Source organism: Cebus imitator, unplaced genomic scaffold (assembly GCF_001604975.1).
Source record: "Cebus imitator isolate Cc_AM_T3 unplaced genomic scaffold, Cebus_imitator-1.0 Scaffold675, whole genome shotgun sequence".
Taxonomy (NCBI): Eukaryota; Metazoa; Chordata; class Mammalia; order Primates; family Cebidae; genus Cebus; species Cebus imitator.
In genome coordinates this window covers 680,137-706,253 of record NW_016107990.1, presented here as the reverse complement: position 1 = coordinate 706,253, position 26,117 = coordinate 680,137, and the positions used below count along the sequence as shown (strand labels likewise).

At 36.2% G+C, this 26,117-nt stretch overlaps 1 protein-coding gene across 13 annotated transcripts in view; it reads right to left on the bottom strand.

The window, feature by feature from the left end:
* Positions 1–6,158: 6,158 nt before the first annotated feature.
* Positions 6,159–26,117, bottom strand: part of LOC108295996 (S phase cyclin A-associated protein in the endoplasmic reticulum) — a 232,553-nt gene continuing 212,594 nt past the window's right edge. For all 13 annotated transcript variants that reach the window (XM_017518368.2, XM_017518364.2, XM_017518366.2 and 10 more), the window contains one exon: positions 6,159–6,320. In XM_017518368.2, coding sequence (XP_017373857.1) covers positions 6,174–6,320 — 147 coding nt within the window. In that variant the 3' untranslated portion in view covers positions 6,159–6,173. The remainder of the gene's footprint in view (positions 6,321–26,117) is intronic.

Below are 26,117 nucleotides of genomic sequence, written 5' to 3'. Positions count from 1 at the left end.
TATGAACAGACACTTTACAAAAGAAGACATACATGAGGCCAACAAACATATGAAAAAATGCTCATCATCACTGGTCATTAGAGAAATGCAAATCAAAACTACATTGAGATACCATCTCACTCCAGTTAGAATGACGATCATTTAAAAATCTGGAAACAACAGACGCTGGAAAGGATGTGGAGAAATAGGAACACTTCTACACTGTTGGTGGGAGTGTAAATTAGTTCAACCATTGTGGAAGACAGTGTGGCGATTCCTTAAGGACCTAGAAATAGAAATTCCATTTGACTCAGCAATTCTCTTATTGGGTATATATCCAAAGGATTATAAATTGTTCTAGTATAAGGACACACACACATGAATGTTCATTGCAGCACAGTTTACAATAGCAAAGAGCTGGAACCAACCCAAATGCCCATCAATGATAGAACAGACAGGGAAAATGTGGCACATATACACCATGGAATATTATGCAGCCATCAAAAATGATGAGTTCATGTCCTTTGTAGGGACTTGAATGAACTTGGAAACCATCATTCTCAGCAACCTGACACAAGAACAAAAAATCAAACACCACATGTTCTCACTCACAGGCCGGTGTTGAACAATGAGAACACATGGACACAGGGAGGGGAGCATCACACACTGGGGTCTGTCAGGGGGAAAGAGGGGAGGGACAGCAGGAGATGGGGAGTTGGGGAGAGAGAGCACGGGGAGAAATGCCAGATATAGGTGAAGGAGAGGAAGGCAGCAAATCACACTGCCATATGTGTACCTATGCAACAATCTTGCATGTTCTTCACATGTACCCCCAAACCTAAAATGCAATAAAAAAAGAAATATTTCAAACTATATAAAAATAAATATACAACATTAAAATATGTTGAATATAGGTTAAGTAGGTATTAGAGGGAAAATGATAGCTATAATTACATATATTATAAAAAGAGAGCTTTCAAATCAATACTCTCAGAGGCCAACTTAAGAAATCAGGAAAAAACAAAAAATAAATATGAAGTAAATACAAGTAAAAAAAAAAGAATACAAATGAAATAAAATCAACAATAATCAAATACAGCAAAAATTCACTATTTCAAAAGATTAACAAAATTGAAAAATTCTTGGCCAGAGATTAGGGGGAACAAAGAAAAAAAATTAAAATTTTAGTAATGAAAGTGAAGATGTCACTAAAAATCATACAGGAATTAAAAGAAAAATAATGAAATTTTATTCAATGCAAGAGCACACAATCTTTCTAATTCAATGCAAGCACAAGACTGAATTATTCTTCTTTCCTGATTGCTCTGGCTAGGACTTCTAGTACTGTGTGGAATAGGAGTGGTGAGAGTGAGCATACTTGTCATGTTTTAAAATTGAATGTTTTCAGTGCAAGGACACAATCTTCCTAATTCAATGCAAGCACAAGACTGAATCAGGAAGAGACTGAAATCATAAATAAAGCAGTTCAATGTAGAAATCGAATTAGTAATAAAGAAACTACACACACACACACACACAAAAAACCCTGGACCAGAGAGATTCACCAGACACACAAAGAAGAAATGATACCAATCCTACAGAAACTATTCCAAAAAAACTAGAGATAAGGGACTTCTCCCTAACTCATTCTACGAAGCCAGCATCAGACTGACACCAGAATTTGGCAGAGACACAATGAAAAAAAAACTTTACATCCCTCATGAATACAGATGGAAAAATCCTCAAAAAAAATCCTAGCAAATAAAATCCAGCAGCACATTAAAAAGTTAATACACCACGAATCAAGTAAGCTTTATTCCTGAGATGTAAGGCTGGTTCAACCAGCAAATCAATATGATTCACTACATGAAATCAAAAGCAAAATCAATATAACCATCCAAATAGATGCAGAGGAAGCTTTTGATAAAATTCAACATCCTTTCATGAAGAAAACTTTTCAATAGATTAGGCATCAAAGAAACATAACTAAAAATAAGGACGGCACAATGGCTCATGTGAGCCTATAATCCCAGCACTTTGGAAGGCTGAGGCAGGCAGATTACTTGAGGTCAGGAGTTCGAGATCAGCCTCACCAACTGGTGAAACCGTTTCTGCTAAAAAATAAAATTTTTTAAAAAATTAAAAAATTGCCACCATGCTTGACAATTTTTACATTTTTTTTAAATTTTTTATTTTTTACTTGGGAGGCTGAGGCAGCAGAATCATGTGAATCTGGGAGGTGGAGGTTTCAGTGAGCCGAGATCATGCCACTGCACTCCAGCCTGGATGATAGAGCGAGATTCTGTCTCAAAAAATATATAAAAATAATAATGATAATCAATAAGAGCCTTCTATGACAAACCCACAGCCAAAATCATACTGAAGGGACAAAATTCATTCATCCCTTCTGCTTGGATCTGGAACAAGACAAGGGTGCCCACTCTCACCACTCCTATTCAACACAGAACTAGAAGTCCTAGCCAGAGAAATCAGGAAAGAGAAAGAAACAAAAGGCATCCAAATAGGAAAAGAAATAAAACTATCTATCTTTGCTGACAATATGATTCTACACCTAGGAAATCATAAAGACTCTGCCAAAAGGCTCCTAGAATTGATAAATGACATTAGTAAAGTTTCAGAATACAAAATCAATGAACAGAAACTGATAGCATTGCTATACCAACAACATCCAGGCTGAGTGTCAAATCAAGAACACAATCCCATTCACAATAGCCACACAAAAAAATGAAATGCCTAAGAATACAGCTGACCAAGGAGGAGAAAGACTTCTAAAGAACAACTACAAAACTGCTGAAAAAATTACAAATTACACAAACAAATGGAAAAATGTTCCATGCTCATGGAATGGAAAAGTTAATATGGTAAAAATGGCTGTACAACCCAAAGCAATTTACAGATTTAATGCTATTTCTATCAAACTTAATATCAATATTAACTTTAAATGTAAATGAGAATAATGCCCCCAATTAAAAGGTGGATAAAGAAGCAAGACCCAATCAGAAGCTGTCTTCAACAGACCCATCTCACAAGCAGTGATAGTCACAGGTTCAAAGTGAAGGGATGGAGAAAAATCTAACAAAGAGGAAACAGAAAAAAGCAAGGGTTGCTACTGTAATTCCAGGAAAAAGTAGATTTTAAATCCATAACAAGCAAAAAAGGCAAAGAGCATTACATAATAGTAAAGGGTTCAATAAAACAAGAAGACCTAACTATACTAAATATGTAGGCACCAAACACAGGGGCATACAGATTCATAAAACAAGTTCTTAGAAACCTATGAAAAGACTTAGATAACCACACAATAATAGTGGGAGAACTTCAATATCTCCCTGACAGCATTAAACAGACTACTGAGGCAGAAAACTAACAACGATATTCAGGACCTGAATGTGACACTTCACTAAATGGACTAATGACATCTAGAGAACTCTCCAACCCAAAACAACATAATACACATTCTTCTCATCTGCACAAGGCACATGTTCTAAAATCACCCACACAGTGAGCCACAATACAATTCTCAGCAAAAGATTCAGAAACACAAAATCATGCTACGATCTCAGACCACAGCACCACAAAAATAAATATAAATTCTAAGAAGAGTGCTTAAAGCCATATAATGAAATGGAAATTAAACAACCTGTTCCAAAATGACTTTGGAGTAAACAATAAAATTAAAGCAGAAATCAAGAAATTCTTTGAAAGTAATGAGAAAAAAGATACGACATACTAGAATCTCTGGGACAGCTAAAGCAGTGTTAAGCGGGAAGTTTATAGTGCTCAACTACCACATCAAAATGTTAAAAAGATCTCAAATTAACAGCCTAACATCATACCCAAATGAACTACAGAAAGGGGAACCCAACCCCAAAGCCAGTGGGAGACAAGAAATAACCAAAATCAGAGCTCAACTGAAGAAAACTGTAATGAGAAAAAACATGCAAACGACCAACAAATCCAAGAGCTAATTTTTTTGACAAAGACGAACAGTCCATTAGCTAGGCTAATAAAGAAAAAAAGACATAAGATCCAAATAAGCACAATCAGAAATGTCAAGGGGAACATTACTACCAGTTGTACAGAAATGTAAAAACAACCCTCAGAGACGATTACAAAATCCTCTATGCACACGAACTAGAAAATCTACAAGAAAGTGATAAATTCCTGGAAACAAACAACCTTTCGAGATTGAATGAGGAAGAAATTGTAATGCTAAACAGCCCAATAACTAGGATTGAAACTGAATCAATAATAAAAAGCCTATCGCCCAGAAAAAGCCCAGGACCAGATTCCGAGCCAGATTCCACCAAATATATAAAGAGCTGGTATCATTCTTACTGAAACTATTTCAGAACATTGAGGAGGAGGGATTCTTTAACTCATTCTATATGCCAAGCATCATTCTGATATCAAAATCTGGCAGAGACACAACAACAACAATAACAACAACAAAAANAAAAAAAAAAAAAGAAAAGAAAGAAAGAAAGAAAACAGAACACAAGCCATTATCCATGATGGAAAAAAAAAAAATCCTCAAGAAAATACTAGTAAACCAAACCCAGCAGCACATCAAAAAGCTAACCCATCATGATCAAATAGGCTTTATCCCTATGGTGCATGATTGGTCAACAAACACAAATCAATAAATAGGTTTTATCCATACCCAAAACAAAAAAACATAAGATAATCTAAATAGATGCAAGAAAGGTTTTCAATAAAATTTAACATCCCTTCATGTTAAAAATCCTCAACAAAATAGGCATAAAGGAATATATCTCAAAATAATTAGAACTGTATATAGCAAGCACAGAGCCAACATCATAATGAACAGGCAAAAGCTGGAAGCATCCCTATTGAGAAAAGGAGCAAGACAGGATTCCCGCTGTCACCACTCTATTCAGCATACTACTGGAGGTCCTAGCCAGAGCAATCAGGTAAGAGAATGAATAAAAGGCATCCAGATAGGAAGAGAGGAAGTCAAACTATCTCTGTTTGCAGAAGATACAATTGTATACCTAGAAAACCCCATAGTTTCTGCCCCAAAATTCCTAGATCTGATAAACAACTTCAGCACCATTTCAGGGTATAAAATCAATGTACAAAAATCAGTGGCATTTCTACACACCAACAACATCCAAGCTGAGGGCCAATTCAAGAATGCAATCCCATTCACACAATAGCCACAAAAAAAAGAATAAAATACCTAGAAATACAGCTAACCATGGAGGTAAAAGATGTCTACAACAAGAATTACAAAGCTCTGCTCGAAGAAATCAGAGATGATATAAACAAAGGCAAAAATATTCCGTGCTCATGGAGAGAAAGAATCTATTGTTAAACATGGCCATACTACTCAAAGCAATTTATAGATTGAATGCTATTCCTTTCAAACTACCAATGACATTCTTAACAGAATTAGAAAAAACTATTTAAAAACTCATACTATTCACCATTTTGTAAGTTCTTTATTTCTACAATCCCATAGGTCAAGTTTCTCCATCTTTGAGACACTTAGTGTAAGGGCATATTCAGAATAGTTTCCCTCAAACAGCAATGGATTAGCTACTAAAGAAGAACTATCTTTGTGTCCTCCAACAGGACTCATCCGTCATCAGATGACACTCAAAGCTTGTGAGGTAATGATGTACTACACAGCTGTCTGAACTTCAGATGACACTTTGGAGGCTGATGATAAACTACAGGTCTGACAACTCACTTTCCATTTTAAGATATTTCTTGAACTTTTTCTTGTTGTGACAGGCAACCAAATTGATTAAATCTAGTCATGGGATTTGACACTACAGCCAGTAGACTTCTATTTGTTGATTGCTATTGATTTTCTTTGATACTTCATTTAAAAATCAATAGTTGGAAAGAAAAATAGGTTTGGTTTACACATACTTAAACATACTATTGTATGCTGGAGGAGGCACAAGTTTGGCAGAGCTTTGGCATCCAATTATAAGAAGAGCTCTTAACAGGTGAAAGCAAGGGCTTTAGATCGATATGCAGTTTTCCTTCTCAATCAAGGAAAGTGGCTATAAATTAGGCTCATCAGTGTTATTTCCAAGGCTTTCACGAAGCAAACAACTTTAAACTTTTTTGTCTTCCTTGGATTTACATTAAAAGATACATCGTAAGAGTTTTTCTTTTGTTTTTAAGAGTATTTGTTTTTAAGAGTACCTGGAGTTCATCCGAGCTTTTATCTTCTTGGCTTTTTTTTTATTTTTTTGCCTCTCTTCCCCATCTTTCAAAGCATCTGCTGGAGCTGTGCTTTCAACCACAATGTCAATAATATACTTCTTCAAGGAAAGATGCTCCTGAAAGAAAAACAAATAAAATAATAATAAGAATAATGATTATTTAAATGTAATATAGGATTGCTATAGGCTACAGTGAGTATAAGATATTTGACAAAACTACAAGTAATCTCTGTGAAAAATACACTGGTTTCTACAATTGTTTTGGAAAACACTGAAGAAACTGTTTTAGTTAAGGTTTGTACATCATTGAATTCACTTCATTGCATATCAATTGTGCCTAATGCTAAGGATACAAGGACATAATCCCTACCATAATATCACACGAGTAGAGTAGGACAGGTAAAATATATATACGGAGCTATAATACCACCTATAATACCAGTCAATGAGAGATTTAGAGTGCTGTAAGAACTCAAAGAGGGAAACAAGATCACTGTTCACCAGGGGAAAGGGGGGAAAAATTCAGGAAGAAAGCATCATATTTGCTATCCCTTGAAGAAGGATAAAATGTGAACATATGGATATTAGGTAAGTATGTGTGTTTGGGCTGCGAGTGGGGTAAAGCTGCAGGAAGGAAAAAGAATGTCATCTCAGAAAACACATTCTAGAGATGAGAATGTGGAATGTGGGTATCAACAGCAAAGCTTTGGTTCGATGACAGCACAGTGTTTGGCCCCATTTCCCTCCTTATCCATCTTAGATTTTATGGCCTATGACTCTGATCATCCTGTTGCACGCACTCAACTCTTTTCCTCCTTTCATCTTTCATACCTGCATGGCAAAATCCCAACCCTAAATCCAACTCTCTCCCTATGCTGAGCCTTCGTCTGAAGCAGATTAATGTGGCTGTAATTACAAACTTTAAATCTGTGAAATTACACCTCAAGTGGCCTCTAGAACTCCCAGGCAGTCAAACAACCTTACATTAGTTAACCTACACACTCACTTTGCTAAAAATTTTAGATTCTCTCCTTAAATCTCCAATATCCCTCATCTTCTAATCCCATCTCTCAATTCATGACCACGTTTATTTAAGAAAAACAGCATTATTCAGAAGAGAGCTTCCACACACTCCCACAGCCAAATGTAGCAAATTTGCTATAGCAATTTGCATATGTGCCCATACACTCTCTTCCCTCCTGTTATATGAACACACGTTCCTTTCTAAGAGCAAGTCCTCCAAATATACACAGGATCCCATTCCGTCTCACGTTTTATGGTTATTTCTCCTCTTACCTGCATTATTGGTTTTCCTGTTTCTACTTAAATCATTTCAAAAGGAACCTTGTTTGTATGTCCTCCTCCAACTACTACCCTTTTGTACCAAATCTGTTGAAAGAAAGTGTATTTTGCCTCTACTTGTTTAGCTCTCATTGTCTCCCAAGCTCATTTTAGTCCAGCTTTGGCCCTTACCACTCTTACCAATCTACAAATTTTCATGGTCAAGGTCAACAATGCCAGTGGCCAATGTTCAGTTCTTATCTGTTTCTTGCAACCTTAGTCCTACAAATCATTTCCTCCCACTCGAGACTCCTCCTTCACTTGGTTTCCTAACACCACATCGTCCTTTTAACTCACTGGTTGCTCCTTCTAAGTTTTCTTTGCTGGGTCCTTTTCCGCTTCTTGATCTCCCCAGAGCTATCCTCAGAGCTTTCTTCTTCTCTATCCAAATTCACTCAACTAGTACAGTCACTTGAAATATTCAGACACAGAACATTCTCAAATTTTTATCTCTAGTTCTCACCTCTCTCCTGAACTGCATTCACGTGGGTAAAAATGTCTCCCCAGCCAGGCGCAGTGACTCACCTGTAATCCCAGCATTTTGGGAGGCCAAGGTGGGAGGATCATTTGAGGGCAGGAGTTCGAGACCAGCCTGGCCAACATGGTAAAATCCCATCTCTATTAAAATTACAAAAATTAGTCAGGCATGGTGGTGTATGTCTGTACACACCTGTAATCCCAGCTACCTGGGAAGCTAAGGCAGAAGAATTGCTTGAACCCAGGAGGTGGAGGTTGCAGTGAGCTGAGATTGTGCCACTGCACTCCAGCCTGGGCAACAAAGCAAGACTGTCTTTAAATTTAAAAAAAAAAAAAAAAAAGTATCCTCAAAATGCTCCAGTTAGGTGGACCATTTCCACAAACAGCATTTCAAAAATAACATGTCTACAACAAAACTCTTATGTTCCTTGTGTACATTAAGTTGTTCTTCCAAGAGTGTTCTCTATTTCGGTAAATCATACCATTATTTGCATAATTGCGTACAATACATGAGCAAATCCTATCAGTTCTCCTTTCATATAGATCCCCAATTCAACCACTTCTCCCTAGCACCATCACCTACTCTAAGTGACCATCAGCATTCATTTATATTACTGCAATAGCCTCTTAACTCGTCTCTCAGTTTCTAACTTGACTCCTAGGTCTTTTCTCTATAAAAGCAGCCAAATTTTTTCTATACAGTCAAATCACATTATTCCTTTTATCAAAACTTACATTCTCATCACACTTAAGAGTAAATCCAAATTCTTCTCCATGGCCTACAAGGCTGAGTCACTGATCTCTCTGGTCTCATCTACCACTCTCTTCTTTCTTCACTAAAACTACACCCACAGTGGTCCTCTTGTTGTTCCCCACATTCATCAGAAACGTTACTGCCTCAGGACTCTATATATGTTGTTCCCTTAGCCAAGAACATTCTCTCAGGTATTTGCGTGGTCTCGGCCAAAATGAATGCCATCTTAATTAACACCCTCTATTATTTGCTATCTCCTTATTCTCTTTATATTTCTCTATAGGACTTGTTTCACATCACTGCCTAACATTATATATTAATTTGCAATTTCCTTCCTCAAACACAAGTTTCCGAAGGGCAATGACTTTGTTTTGTTCACTGATGTTTCTATGTCTGTAACTGTGTCTGGCATATGGCAGGCACTTAGTATGTATGTATTAGATAAATGAATACAAAGAGTTAATGTAATAACAGCTAATAATAGTATTTATGAGGGCTTATTATACAAGATACATTCCGCTAGGAACTTTAAATATTATCATTCATCTCGTCCTTACAACTATACTTAGAACATACTTAGAAGGTACATATTTTTGTTATCCTCATTTTAACTATGAGAAAACTTGAACATAAAGTTAACCAATTTTTTTAAAGTTAGAAGACCAAAACCATAGCTGAGTGACTTTGCAGCTAGTAAAGAAACAGAGCCCAAATTTAAACCCAGACAGATGATTAGGGAATCCACATTCTTGACTGCTACCTTAAAGATATGGCTGGAAATAGGTTTGCGTTACAGAGCTGTGCTCACTTTCCAAATGATGAACCTACCAACAAAAAACAAGCAACAAAAAAACAAAAACCCCACAGCCAAATGAAGAAAATATTCTCTTTTCTTTTTCTTTGATTAGAAAATTAGAATTTCTTTGATTAGAAAATTTGATTTCTTTCTCTTATTATTTTCTTTGATAAACCAGGCCTATGGTATACTATACCTTTATATGGCGGCACTAACTTAAAGTAATGATTTAAGTTGTAAGTACACACATATAAATACAACTTAAAAAAAAATAACCCAGGTCTTTCTTTTCAAAGAAAGAACAGAGTGAGTATCAGGGGGAGAAAATCCTCTTCCCATTATCTGCCAAAGATGTATGGAACAAAGCAAGTCATATGTGAAACCACCATCCACACTATCATTTACTGAACACGTATTATGTGATAAGCAAACCGTATTATGTGATAAGCAAAGGACTGGATCAATTACATAATTTCCTATCATCTTCACAATCCCATAAAGCAGGTTAGATAGCATGTTTACATTTCACAGATGCTTAACAAACACAAATGCTTACAGATGCAAACTTCAAAGAGGTTTGGTATGACGCCCATGGTCACAAAGCTCAAGATCAAAACCACGACTGGCTGACTTTAATAGATCATGCTTTTTTCCTACTCCACATTCCCTCCTGCCATGCTGCTAATGCAGGCTAGTCTCTGACATGTAATTTGATCACTGTACTAAGGAAAATAAATATTCTAAATGATATCTTCGGTTTTGTGAAAGGTCCAAATTATAATATTTTTCAGTTGTATATAAATGTTATTTACATATCTAACAGAAACCATTGAGGAAACTTATACACAAATGCAGTCACTATGCAAAGAAACTTGGACTCTATCCAGAACTATCAAGAATCACACCTTTGTTATAGACAATGTTGGCCTTTACACTCATATTCACATACAAAACCACATACATCAGTCATTCATATTGTTTTTATAATCTCAAAACCAGAGACAAATGAGCATATGTTTTTGTTTGACTTAATAGTAAACTTTTTAACACAAATGTGTTAATTATAGAAAATATATATAAATAAAAATTAAGATTAAAATATTTGATACCTAGAAAAAACGTAATATTTTGAACTATATTCTTCCAGACATTTTTCTTTGCACATAAAATTTTATAAAAATAGGTATCCCATTTATAAAATTTAAAATCTGCTATATTTGATATATATTCCCACCATTAAATATCCTACAACATAAGCTAACAGATGTAAGCTACTCCATTTCATGAATATACCTATTTTGACTAATGCCTTGTTGTCAGCCATCTGGATAATATTTAATTTTTCAATGTCATAAGTAGTGCAACAAAATATTCCTACAGTTGAAATTTAAACAAATAGTCAATTATTCCTTTATGATCAAATCACAGAAATAAAAAACCTGGGCCACAGATTACACATATTTTTAAGATTTTTGATAAGTATTCCCAAATAGAACCAAAATGGGAATTAATTTATGTCCCCACAAATGGTTTGCCAGTATGTAATGTTCCTGTTTTTTTTTTTGTAAATCTGTCGATTAGTTAACTGAAAAATTGGTATTAGGTATGCTTGACTATTTGTCTACATTTTGTTTTCTTTGACTTAGGATGTTTCTTTTGTCCAGCATTCTATAAACACATTTCAAGTTTCATAAATCTAATTCCATGTAAAAATTAGCAAGAGAAAAGTATCAAGGCCAAATGCCAAAGTTATCAGAAGAAAACAAATAAATAGAATAGCAACCTTACAAACAACAACAAAACACACCAAAAAAATGTATGCACATGTCAAAATGTAACTTTCTATTTCAAAATAAGCAAATACACACACACACACACACACACACACATAAAATATATATAAGGCATGAGAGAACAACAGAAATCACTATCTTAAAAACTCAATAATTAGGTCATAAAACTCAAAAAAGATTGCAACGTAAGAAATTGTTTAAGAAATAAAAACAAAACAGAAGATGTATAAGAGTAAATAAACACAACAAATAATGCCTCAAATAAAATGTAAAAAGGATAAAATTTTTTAAATAAAAAATAAAAATGACTTGAAAGTGAAAATACTGAAGATAGGCAAAGATGAGATCCAGATAATAGGAGTTCTTGAAAAAGTAAACCAAAGCAAGAGAATAGATCAAATATTAAAAACTTTAATCCAATAAAACTTTCAACAATATAAATATTGAAAAAGTATACCACACACTCGAAAATATTGACCTAGAGAGACGAATACTGACATATCTTATTAAAATTTCTGTGCCTTAAATAAAAAAATCTATTGCAGCATTTAGGGGAAAAGAAAACAAGTGACTTACAAGGAAAAAAATTAAATCATCATCAGCCTTTTTGACAGCAACATTTTATGCCAAAAGAAAATAATGTATTTAGTATTTTTAAGAAAGAAATAGAAGCTAAGGATTTTCTATCTAGTAAAATTAACTTTCAAGCAAAAAAAGCACAAATAAACTATTATCAACATTTTAAGAACCTAAAGAATACTCTCATAAACCTTCCTGAGAAATCTACTAGAGAACACACCTCAGAAAAGAAAAATGACTAGAGAGACATGGACATAAGGACTACTGGTGAACATTACGTGTATACTTATAGAACTGAGACTAAATTAGGGATAAAAAAAAAAAACCTAAAGAATCCAGTATATAATGCTGGTGTCTCTGATATTTCATTGTGATACTATTTTTAAAAGACGGGGAAAATGGGGAAAACATATGAAAAGAATTTTAAACTGTTCTTGGTAATTACACTGATGGTGGTACTATTAGTAATGTTATTCCAAGACTGCTGTGCGTGTTAGGCAGGATAGAGTAAATGCCATTATAATTCTATCATCTCCTGTGTCCTTGAAAACCGAATATTTGGTATGGAGGAAAAGATATCCAGGATGCAATACAGAAGAGGCCGAGTGGACACATACGTATACACATATTTCATTTCTTCAGTTTGTAATTCTGTTCACAATGATCAATCCAGTAGCAATGAGCATTTCTGATTATGGTCTTAAAATATAATTTCCCAGAAAAAGTAACCAGAGTTTCTTACCAAAATGTATGCTCACAAGTCTAACACCTTGTCAAACTGGGTAGAAAGGCAACTATCAAATTCGACTGGGCTCATGTCAAAAGGAGTTGAAAACAAACTCTAACAGACTCCCACTGAACAAAAGATGGCATAATTTGAGATTCAAAAAGGAAAACTACAAATGACTGAAACCCACTAAAAATATTTAAATCCATCAGTTCATAATAGTTTATAATTTATCTATCTTTACACACAACACACATACACACACACACACACACACACACACCCCAATCAAATGGAAGATAATGAGAAACCGGTGCATTATTTTGAAAACTGGTAAATAAAAAATGTGTACTGACTTTCACACACACAAGCTGTACTCGGTAGCCAAATAGTAGATAAGGGAACCATCTCTTTATAAATGTATACATAATAAATGAAAATGAAATGCAGAATTGGAATATCCCCATATCTATGAATTAGTGGATCTAGGTACTAAGTGTCAATTATTGATATGTCAATACCACAAAAAGAAAACACAATAAATTATGTTCATCTTGATGAAAGAACTCAATACCAATTATAGTCTTACCAAATGGATCAAATCTGAGTCTGACCAAGACACTAGGTTCATGTGTCTTTAAGGGAGGAAATAAAGAGGACAGAGGAAATACTGCAGTGCACCAGACTCCACAGTAACAGAACTTTATAGCAAGTCACATAAGCCTTTCACTAGCAACTCAATTTCCCAGTCCCTCTTGTGGCTTGAGATGACCATGTGACTGAGTATGCCTAATTGGAAAATGAACACTACTTGGTATTTTAAGGTTCATTTACTCCTCCCCTTCTGCAAACTGCAACACAAAAGAGCCTGTAACAACAGCTCTAATCATGAAGGGAGGGCATACCTGAGGAGATGGTAAAGACAGAAAATGGGTCCCTGAAAACACATGTCACATAAAGCAACCCTGAAACCTAGTCTGCTTACCTCAGAACTGTACTGTAAAAATACATTTCTATATTCTTAAAACCATTGTATTTTTGCTGCTTTTATAGCAGCTTAGTCCTTTCCCTAATACAATTATGCAGAAAATTTTTACACATAATATATATTTTGTGTATATTTATATGTATCCATTGATATGCATAAATATAAGAAAAGGCAAAAATTAAAATTTCTCACTAGATGATTGTGACAAGTTTTTAATTTTCTCTTTTATAATAAGCATGTATTACTTTCAGAAGCAGAAAGAAAATGTCCATAAAAAATAGCCATAATGAAATGTTATCTGGAATTGACTTCGAAATAGTACTTATGGAGAGAGAATGGAATATCAGTGAGGGCAGGATTTACCACAAGTTCATCACTGCAAGGTTATATGATGAGTAAGTGGAGGTTTATCGTACTATTCTGTCCACTATTATGTAGGTTTTTAATTCATCATAATAATTAGTTTACAAAATAGTCATTTTGTACATTGGCTTGCCAAATAAATAAAGAAAATTATAATATTTGTATCTCTCAAGCATCTAATGATGCGAACTTAAAATGAAATTAACACATTTGTGTACATTCAAGTGCTGAAAGCATATACTATACTGCAAGTTTCAAATGTGTTATAAGGATAGGAGAAAACAATCTTGTGCAGAAAAATAAAATTAATAAAGACCTGCTTTACTGAAAGAAGAGGTAATATATTTGTATCAATCTAGTCACTTTCCTTGCCTGGTTCTCTTATGTCTGAGACTTGGGAACACGACAAAAGTTAACTGGCAATTACAGAATGACGCAGAAGCTGAACCTTCTAAGTAACATGCTGATGAAAAAGAGTCAGGCTCTGATTTCTGGAGCTACTTTGAAATGAAGGTTCTAATGACCTTTACCTATTTCACAGCCAAATCTTCCATGACAGGAAGTACACTAGCAGGATCCATATACTAACTCGTAGGTTCTGAAATTACTCTTGTTGCTCTAGGTCCAGAATCCAATATACTTGAGAGCCTATGTACTTGGGTATGCAGCACTCTTCACTCTATCCTCCGGGCTGGGAAGTACATTCCATGAAACCGGTTTTGTTTTTTTTTTTTTTTTTTGAGTGGAGTCTCACTCTGTCACCCAGGCTGGAGTGCAGTGGCCAGATCTAGGCTCACTACAACCTCCGCCTCCTAAGTTCAAGTGATTCTCCTACCTCAGCGCCTTGAGAGTGGCTGGGATTACAGGTGCCCACCACCACGCCTAGCTAATTTTAGTATTTTTAGTAGAGATGGGGTTTCACCATGTTGGCCAGGCTGGTCTCGAACTCTTGACCTCAGGTGATCCACCCGCCTCAGCCTCCCAAAGTGCTGGTATTACAGGTGTGGGCTACCATGCCTGGAGATGGCATCCTTTCTTAACACCCCACCCCTTCATCCAGCCTGCACTGGCTGAGATCAGAAAAGTATAGAAATTTTACCTCCTTTATTTCAAATGCTGTTCACTTCAAGTCATCTATAGCTCTAATCATCGAAAAGATAGAGCTCTTTGGATACTAGTATACCTGCCCCTGTTCTATATTGTCACATTTCATAACAATCCACCTTGCTAAACAGTCAACTAGTCTTATAACCCAGTGTACTTAATATTTAGTAAGTACTCAGTAGTTAAAAGGTACTTTAATTTATTTCTGAAAGATTACCATAAATGAAACAAAGATGTACAAAAAGATTTCTCTATATTCACTGCAGTGAGATTCACAACAAAATATCAGCAGTAGGAAACTGATTACATAAATTATGGCACATGCATTGAGATGATACTACATAGATTTTATTACATGAAAATCTTCATTGTATAATGTTAAATAAAAATGCTGAATTCAAATCTATGCAATGCAGTTTATATACAAATGTGTGAGTTTTGCATATTTGGGCACAAAGAGCAGAAAATAATTAGATCAAAATGTTAATACAGCAGGCATTACTTTGTTTTCATTTCAATTTTCTAAAATATATATTAACCTGTACTTTATTATAAAATTAATGTTATTAAGGAAATGGAAGAAAATGAAGTATCTTTCAAGTTGAGAGGGTCAATTTGCATAAGGTTATAGTTGTTGTACAGTATCTGTTGTGTAGACGTCACTCATCTTTTTGTATCTACTCTCAATACTAATAATTATGTCACGGGCACAAGAAAAAACAAAGATATACCCTGTGAGACATAGTAGCTAAGATTTACTTACTCATTTTCAAAATGTAAATCACAGTAAAAATCTTCCCCAAAGGTGTCTGGACCTCCTTTCTTCCTAATTTAACTTTTAAAATGCAACTTCTAGCCTTACATAACACAATTCCTATCTCCTACTAAGTGAATCAGAAATTAGTGTTGGTTGACCAGCTTTCATGCTGTTAATTCTCCTTAAGCCTTAACAGAGACATTGTTTTCATTTTAGGTGCAGGAAAGAGCTTGATGCAGTAGAAGCAGAAATAAACTGTGAGTCAAGAGATCCACATCAAGATAAAGTCTGCAACTCATGACTATATCTCTGGGATAATAAATTCTAAAGTCCCCCTTCCCTGATGTTCTAAAAATCAATGTAACGAGCCCAAAAGCCAATTACTGGGGGCTAATTTCACATGCACAATAAAATTTTAAGTCTAGTTTTTAAGTCATAACTGTGAAATTTTAAACAACACTGCTATAGTTTAAAATATTAATAATGTACATAAAGAAACTAATACCTATGCAGACATGATCTCATCAAAGTTTACACCCTTCTTACTCTTTTAATTACTTTTTATGGCATACTAGACCAAAGCTCTGGTTTTCCTAACATAATTTACTATATTCTATGAAATAATTCATACTCAGGTTTATGACCTGATAGTCTATCAGACTCCTCCTAAAGGTGCCCATATTTCCTTATTTTTTAAGAGGCATGGAAAAAAAACTGACCAATAGGTTCATGATCTTTGGAAAAGAATATAAAAGTTCTAAAAATAGAATAGGCAGGAAATATAAATGACATAACATAGAATTTTATTAAGCTGCCATTTATAGAGCTCTGTCAAGTGTTGTCTCAAACACAATCCATAAAATGTGGCAAAATGAAGTAAATAATCTTCTTCCCATTATTTTAAAATACTATAACACAATTTAGAATATTCAAAGATATTTTTCTTCCTAGATCAAAAATGGATGCTTTGAAAAAAAGGATCCAAAGCTTAATTACAGTAATACAAAAATTTTTATTAGAAAATCAGAACTGTTTTTTCAATAAATATTCAACATCTTGCTTAAGAGGCTTATTTCTGTAAAGTTTATTTTCAAGACCAGGGTGGAAACCAAATTATAAATCTCATACATAAAAAATTAGTGCAATGGTTTTCACATGTCGTTTGAAAAAACAGTATTTTCCTCTCAGTTGCTGCCTACGTTTTATAAACTTTGGAATCTAAAATCCAGTGATATCAGTTTATTGAAAAATCCATTTTTCCTCACATTTAAAAAATATTATTAAGTACCCCACTATTTTAAGCCTGCCTAGCATGACAACAAATAAGATAAACAGGAAGCATTTATAATATTCCCTCACTGCCTTCTCCCCAAGCTGGGAAGGGGTGGGAGACTGAAGGGTTAAAATTTATATTTCTTATTTCTCTGGATGATGAAGAGGGTGAGAGAAGTAAAAGGTGAGGAAGGTATAGGAGGGCAGGAAAGAGATCAACATATCTGGAAAAGCAAGGAGAGGAAGAAAGAAAATAGGGAGAACAAGAGAGAAACAGATGAAAGAAGGGAAAATAAAGGAACACTTAACTAAAAACACATGGCATTTTTAGACTTTATAATATACTTTGTATAGCACCCTTACAGACATAGCGTACTGAAGATAATGAGTTAGGGTTTTAGCGCAATTCACTAACCTTTAATTCAACACCTACTATGTATCGAGGACTTAATTCTAACTGCTTAAGTTAAAGAGGAACAATTCTCTGGGGGGTCAGAGTTTTATTCAGACTAGGACCAAAGCAATCTGTAGTAAACTGTTCTTTTCATAGACGATCGCTCGTCCAAAAAAACATTCCAACAGATTATGTGCCAGAAAGAACACAGAGGAACTCTTTAAAGTTGATTTGTAATTACTAAATTCTTGGATGGCATTAGCCATATCAAATAAAATATCCATGGATATTATCCAGAGACTATTCAAAAATTAAAACAATATAGAAAAATCACTTAATTCATATTAAAATGAGTGTGTTTAGAGATTCAAGAAACTATGAAATTTGTCAGAGGTGGGCTCACATGACATCATTTACCTGTTTCCCTGGCACCTGGCCTAATAGAGATTACACAAGCAAGTGCTCAGGAAATGCTTCAAAAAAATAGAAAAGGACTGACAGTTCCATTACATTAAACTTTGAAGTTCTGTCAAAGAGCAAATTTGAGAAAATTTGAAAACTGGAAATGCAATACCTTTTCATCATTTATGCATCATTTATTGTTTATGCATCATTTGTGACTGCATCATTTTAAACATACATGGCAATGACAACTTTTGAAAATGGGTCATTTTAATTATACAAAAGATTCAACTCTGCTAAGGTCCCTTTCCATAGATGTAGGATATCCTTGTATTTTTATCAGTTACAATTTATTTATTATGTTGTTTAAAGTGGCAGATGAGAAAAATAAAGCTAATGAAATACTGTGAAACAGACACCATGCAAAAGAGAAAAAGCCATCCGCTGATAAGGATGACAGTTTACCATCTGTCCCCCCGCCACTCAGTCACAATCAGTTTTCTGGTAGGTGGCAATGATGAATGAGGTAAAGCCTCCTTTTGCAGATTCTGATGTTCCTTTCTGATCTAATCTGAGGTTTAACAGATGACTTAAAGGAAAGCCCACAGTTCAAGAAGGTTATTAATTTATCATGCCGTGAAGACTAAGAAAGGTCTGAGCTCAATATTGCAACAAGGAATGATTCAGTTGTACTGTACCGTGCCTTGTAATGAAAGGTGTTTTCTCAGAATTCTCAGATTTCAAATAGTAACTTGACTAGTATCAAGCTTCATCCTTAGAAAATATTTTAGTAATAGAGTAACAGTAATACCATATATCACAAATAACATCAATCTTTCAAACCAAGATCAAAGGGAAGATAATACTTAAGCCAGAAGGCCTTAGTTTCTAGTAGCTTCCATAGCCATAGGTGACAAGGGCTTGAGAGTATCAGCAGCTTCATCACAACGCTGTTAACTTCTACATACTGACAAAAAAAAATACAAATATACAATACATAGGATGACAGAAATGTATTCAATGACAGAAAATGATTTACCATGCTAACATTAAAGAAAGCTGAAATGGCTATATTAATATTAGACAAGGTAAATTGCACAGCGAAGAATATGTACAGGGATAAAGTAGGTCATTTCGTAATAATAATAATACAGGGGGAAATTAAGAAAACATAACAATCCTCAGTATTTGCTATACCTTGGATGTTTATCCACTCCAAATTTCATATTAAAATTTGATCACTAATGTTGAAGGTGGGACGTACTGGGAGGTTACTGGGTCATGGGGGTGGATTCCTTATGATTAGATAAAGGCCCTCTGTTGGTGAAGCCGTGAGTACTTACTCCACTAGTTCCCGTGAGAGCTGCTGGTTAAAAAGAGCCTAGAACCTCCCAACTCACTCTCTTGCTTCCTCCCTCACCATGGGACCTCTGCATGCACCAGCTCTTCACTTTCTGCCATGAGCGGAAGCAGCTTGAGGACCTCACCACGTGCCCAATCTGAAACCTTACAACTAGCAGAACCATGAGCTAAAGAGATGTCTTTTCTTTATAAATTAACCAGCCCCAGGTGTTCTTCTGAAGCAACACAAAAACAGACTAAGACACACTGATAACGCTAACAACCTCAAACTACATGAAGACAAACCCACAATTAAAATCAGAGATTTCAATATCCCCTTGCAAAAACTGGTGAGACAAGAGAAAATCAGCAAGGATATAGTAGATGAGGAAACTTTTGAGGTGATGAATATAATCACTATCTTGATCATGGTGATGGTTCCATGGTATTACATACATGCCAAAATTTATTAAATTATACCCTTAAAAATCAGGGCAAGAAATGTTTGACAGTTATATCTCAAAGCTATCAACTGTAACTACACATTTCTAAGAGAAATCTATTCCTAACTCTATAAATGAAAGGAGAACTTACCCAATTTTCGAATTTCCTACAATAAGACACATTGTAAAATAAATAATAATTATGCATTATATACTATAATACTATTAAATACTGTGTCCAGTTAAAAACAAATCCTCAACTAAAAGACATATACTGTAAGACTAGTTTAAAAGAAGAAAATCTAGGCATAGCTATTTGTAAGAGACCCATCTAAAACCAAAGGTGATATAAAACAGCATAACGTCCAAGATGGCCAACGAGAGGGAGTCAGGAGGAACATTTATCACCGAGTGACTGGGACATGGAGGTGACTGGCACACTCTGAGAAGACTGTCCGGGGGAAGCAGCAAGAGTGAACAGAAGCAGGACGCAGATGTTGGGCCGAAGCAGGAGGAAGCTGGAAACACCGCATGTGGATACCGAGAACCAGGACTAGCTCTTGGCTCCCAAAAAATTCTGGGGAAGAGGTGAGTTGAGTAGGCGAGCAGTAGACTTTTCTCTCCACGGATCCCTGGAATCCTAGCAGCAGGAGACAGCACACCTGCCACAGACACTTATGCTAGCAGGGAGAGCTGCTTAGAGGAGCGGTAGGGGCAGGACTCCAGCCTGTGTGAAGCCCAGAGAGTTTGGCGTGGGAATGCCTGTAGCACAGCCTGACAATGAATGACCATCCCTCAAGGCTCACCATGCTCCTCTACAAGACTTTAGCCATAGGGTGACTGTCAGATTGGACAGAGCAGGGTGGTCTTGCCCATGAGACAGCCACTCCGACCCGAGCACTGCCTTGTATACTAGCCTCTCCTGCAGCCCCAGCATGGCTGCGCCGCTTGGAGCTCTGCCTCAGATGCCCAGCCAGGATGCCACTAGAGCTCTTCATCGTATGTTCTTTGCCGACACTGCACCTGACCATCAGAGAGTTCCATTAGACTGGCCCCTGCTTTAATGTACCAGCCTACCCACAACCTTCCCCAGGCACTTTGCCAGCATGCACAAGCCCACAGCCACACACCCACAGCTGTAATGGTGCATGCACATGGACAGAACTACCTCCCTTTCCCACCAGTGCACATGTGAGCATGCAGAGCACTGTGCCACTGCTGCTGGCACCAGCACACCCCAATGATGCCCCCAGCTGATACAGAGGCACTCAGCCGTGCCACCACTGCCAGTATGAATGTGCACACAGACATTGGCAGCCCCATGCCCATCAACACCCTGCCACTGCAAGCGCTAGTACAAACACAAATGCTGAAAACCCTGCCCCACCCTTGCTGGCACAAGCATAGGCAGGAAAGCCACAGTCCAGCTCCTGCTGCTACCTCACCCTAGCTAACATGAGCATACCTGAAAACACTGTGGCATTTGCTGACACATACAAGTGGGCATGGGTCCCAAGTCACCACCTTGAAAAGGTACTTTGGCTAGCACCACACATCAGAGTGTTGTGGCCAGTAGACCAGAAGCACTTTAGCCCCTCCAGGAAAGCAGGTTCCTAACCTCAAGAGGCCAAAAAACAAAGCAGGATGCTGGATACTAGCCCCCCACAGTTAGAGCACACAACCTAGGAGTGCTGATTTGAGCTTTGGCCCCCTAAAATTTTCCAAAAATGAAGTCTGCCAACTAAGCCCACCTCATAACACAATGAAACCCCAAGGACACCAAGTAAGATTAAAAACAAAATGACCCCATCCAAAGCACAGCAACTTCAAAGACTGAAGGAACATCAGCCCACATACATGAGAAAGAATCAGCACAAGATCTGTGGCAACTCAAAAAGCAAGAATGTCTTCTTATCTCACAATTATCATACTAGTTTCCCAGAATGCTTCTTAACCAGGCTGAAATGGCTGAAATGACAAAGAATTCAGAAAATGGACAGGAGCAAAGATCATGGAGATTCAGGAGAAGTTGAAACTCAACCCAAGGTATTTAAGAAACACGATGAAACAATACAGGAGTTGAAAAATGAAATGCTCATTTTACGAAAAAACCAAACTGATCTGATAGAGCTGAAAAACTCACTTTGAGAATCTCATAATAAAATCATAAGTATTAACAGCAGAATTGACCAAGCCGAGGAAAGAATCTCAGAGTGTGAAGATTGGCTCTCTGAAATAAGACAGTCAGACAAAAATAACAAGGAATGGGCTGGGCATGGTGGCTCAGATCACAAAGACTGGTTCTCCAAATTAACTTAGTCAAACAAAATAATAATAAAAAAAAGAATAAAGAAGAATGACCAAAACCTCTGAGAAATATGGGATTATATAACAAGACCAAATCTATGATGCCTTGGCATCCCTGAAAGACATGGAGAAAAAGCAAGCAATCTGGAAAACGTATCTGAGAGCATCATCCATGAAAATTTGTCTCACCATGCTAGAAAGGCCAGCATTCAAATTCAGGAAACACAGAGAACCCTGCACAATACTATACAAGATGGCCATCCCCAAGACATACAGTCATCAAGTTCTCCAAGGTTAAAATGAAAGAAATGTTAAAGGGAGCTAGAAAGAAGGCACAGGTCACTTATAAAAGGAACCCCTATCAAGCTAACAGCAAACTGTATAGCAGAAACCTTATGAGATAGAAGACTTTGGGGGTCTACATTCAGCATTTTTAAAAAACAAATTCCAACCAAGAATTTCATACTGAAGAGTAGGGTGAGGTGGTTCACACCTGTAATTCCAGCAACTCGGGAGACAAGGAGTTTGAGTTCAGCCTTGTAATGGAGCAAGACTATGTTTCTAAAAATTAAAAAATTAAAAAGAATTTCACATGCAGCCCAACTAAGCTTCAAAAGCAAAGGAGAAATAAGATCCTTTTCAGACAAACAAATGCTAAGGAAATTCATTACCAAAGACCTGCCTTATAAGAGGTCCTTAAAGGAGTGCTGAATATGAATAGGAAAGACGGTTACTAGCCTCACAAAAAACACTTAAGTACATAGAACACTGACACTAAAGCAGTCACACAATCAAGTCTGCATAATAACCAAGTAACACCATGACGACAGGATCAAATTCACACATACCAATATTAACCTTGAATGTAAATGGCATAAATGCCCCAATTAAAAGGCACACAGTGGCAAGTTGGATAAAAAAGCAAGACTCAATTACATGCTATCTTCAAGAGACCCATCTCATACACAATGATACCCATAAGCTCAACTTAATTAAAAATTAAATAAATTTTAAAATATTAAAAATGAAAAAAAACTAAGGGAAGACTAAAAAAAAAAAAAAAAAAAAAAAAAAAAAAAAAAAAAAAAAAAAAAAGAAAAAAAAAAAAAAAAAAAAAAAAAAACCCAAACAGTATTAACTAAGAAAGGGGTATAACTACAAAATGAAGTAGGGAATTGAAAGGTACAAGAACACTATCAATAACTACATGAAAATATTTTTAAAACAGTAAAAAAATAAATTTCTAGAAAACTCAACTTTGCAGAAGGGACTCAAAGGGAAATAAAATATTTAAATAACTAGTCATTATTAATAATACTAAAGTGTTGTTTAAGAATCTTCCCACCTAAATGCCCATCGATGACAGACTGGACAAGGAAAATGTGGCACATATACACCATGGAATATTATGCAGCCATAAAAAACGATGAGTTTGTGTCCTTTGTAGGGACATGGATGAATCTGGAAACCATCATTCTCAGCAAACTAACACAAGAACAGAAAATCAAACACCACATGTTCTCACTCATAGGCGGGTGTTGAACAATGAGAACACATGGACACAGGGAGGGGAGCATCACACACTAGGGTCTGCTGGGGGGCGGCCAAGGGAGGGACAGTGGGGGGGTGGGGAGGTCAGGAAGGGATAACATGGGGAGAAATGCCAGATGTAGGTGACGGTGGGATGGAGGCAGCAAACCAAATTGCCATGTGTGTACCTATGCAACAATCCTGCATGATCTGCACATGCACCCCAGAACCTAAAGTATACTAAAATAAAATAAAATAATCTTCCCACCAAGAAAGGACCAGGACCAGATGAGTTTTATAAGAAATTTCTTTCAAAATTTCAAAAAGACAATTGTATTGTCTTTTGTACATCATTGTATTGTACATCATGCATAATCACAAGATTGTACAAATCTTCCAGAAAATAGAAAAAAATAGTTCCTAACTTATTGTATGAGCATAATCCTGGTAAGAAAACCAAAGATGACGCAAAAAAGGAAAAATTATACAACTCTATCACTCATGAATTTATATGCAATAGTAGTGAACAAAGTATTAGCAAAAAATGTATAAAAAAGACAATATACCAGTAATGAATTAGGGTTATCCCAGCTTAGGAACAAAACAGTTTAATACTAGAAAATAAATATAAATCACTATACTAAAAGACTAAACAACAAATAACCCAATATTTGGAAATTAGATAGGGAAACTTCCTTTTCAGTTAAGAAAGTTTCCCTATCTAGTTATTGAACACCTAAAGCAAACATCATTTTAAGTGAGAAAACTTTAAAATCACACTCTTTGAAATCAGATATGAGACAGAATGCCACCACTACATGTGTTCACCGTTGTACTACAGATATGAGCCCGTGTGATTAAAAAAAGTAAATTTGAGTTATAAACAATGGAAATGCGCAATACAACCCTATTATTTGCAGTATGATTATTTACATAGAAACCTCTCAATCTACAGACAAGTTACTAGAAATGATAAGAGTTTAACAAGGGAGTGAAATATGAGCTTGATATACAAAATCACTTGCATTTCTCTTCTTTTCTTTCTTCCTTTTTTTTTTTGAGACAGAGGTTTGCTCTTATTGCCCAGGCTGGAATGCAGTGGCATGATCTCGGCTCACAGCAACCTCTGCCTCCTGGGTTCAAGTAATTCTCCTGCCTCAGCCTCCTGAGTAGTTGGGATTACAAGCATGTGCCAGCACACCTGGCTAATTTTGTATTTTTAGTAAAGCGGGGGTTTCTCAATGTTGGTCAGGCTGGTTTCCAAATCCCAACCTCAGGTGATCTGCCTTTCTCGGCCTCTCAGAGTGCTGGGATTACAGACATAAGCCACCGCGCCCAGCCAAAATCACCTGCATTTCTATAGAGAAACAAACTAACAGGTAAAAAATACCACTAGGGAGAATTATAAAACCTTACCTATTAAAAAATATTCTTGAAGGCCTAATTGAAATGTAATAATATGGTGTTCACATATAAGGAGAATATCAGGAAGATGCGAATTCTTTCCCAAATGATCTGATTTTTAAAAATTCTCAACAGGTTGTGATAGAATTTGACAATTTAATTCTAAAATGTATAAGGATGAGTAAAAGGACAAGAAGCCACAAGAAAGATCTTGCTCTCCTCCTATGTAGGAGAACAAGCTTATTAAATAAGAAACATGATAGTGGGGCAGACAAAAGAGCATAGGAAACCCAGAAATAGTTCATGCACGCACGAAATGTAGCATGAAACAGAGGTGACATGTGAGATGGTGAAAGAAGGGTCCAGTAAAAGGAGCTGTAAAAAATAACTCTAAGTGGATTGAGATTTAAATGTCAAAAACAAAACTTGAAAATATTTAATGAAAAATATAGGTGACCTGCTTTTATAATGTAAGATAGAGAAGGTTTTTGAAGCAGAACACAAAAAGTACTATCTATACAAGACAACATTGATAAATTTGATTGCTGAAATTAGGATTTTTTGATAATAGATACAAGAATATCAAAATCTAAGTTAAAAACTGTGACAGATACTTCAAAAAATACATAACTAATAAAAAATTGGTAACAATTTATGAAAAAACCCTAAAACTAAAAAGGAAAAGTAAACAACCCAATAGAACCAATAGAAAAGGATAAGAGCAGCCACACACACTTTACAGAAGAGGAAATAGTTCCCTAACACATGAAGAAATGCTTTATATCATTAATAATCACATACGTGGAGGGACGATCCAAGATGGCCGTTTAGGAACAGCTCAGGATTGCAGCTCCCAGTGAAAGCGCAGGGGGTGAGTGGACGCCGCGTTTTTATTGCCCACAGACTAGGAAATTCCCGGGTGGAGGAGCTCCACGGTCGCCAGTGCGGCTGTGGCGGCCAGCGCCGCTGCTTTGCCCTGCGCGGCTGCTTTGTCGGCGCCCCAGAGCCGCGGTTCTCCATACAAAACACACCAGTCCGGGAGCCCTTTTGGCTGGTGATTGGAGCCACGGGAAGTCGCCCATAGGCCAGTTCAAAAAGGGGACTGAGCAGAGAACCAGGACAGTAGATTCCAGGGCAAAAAA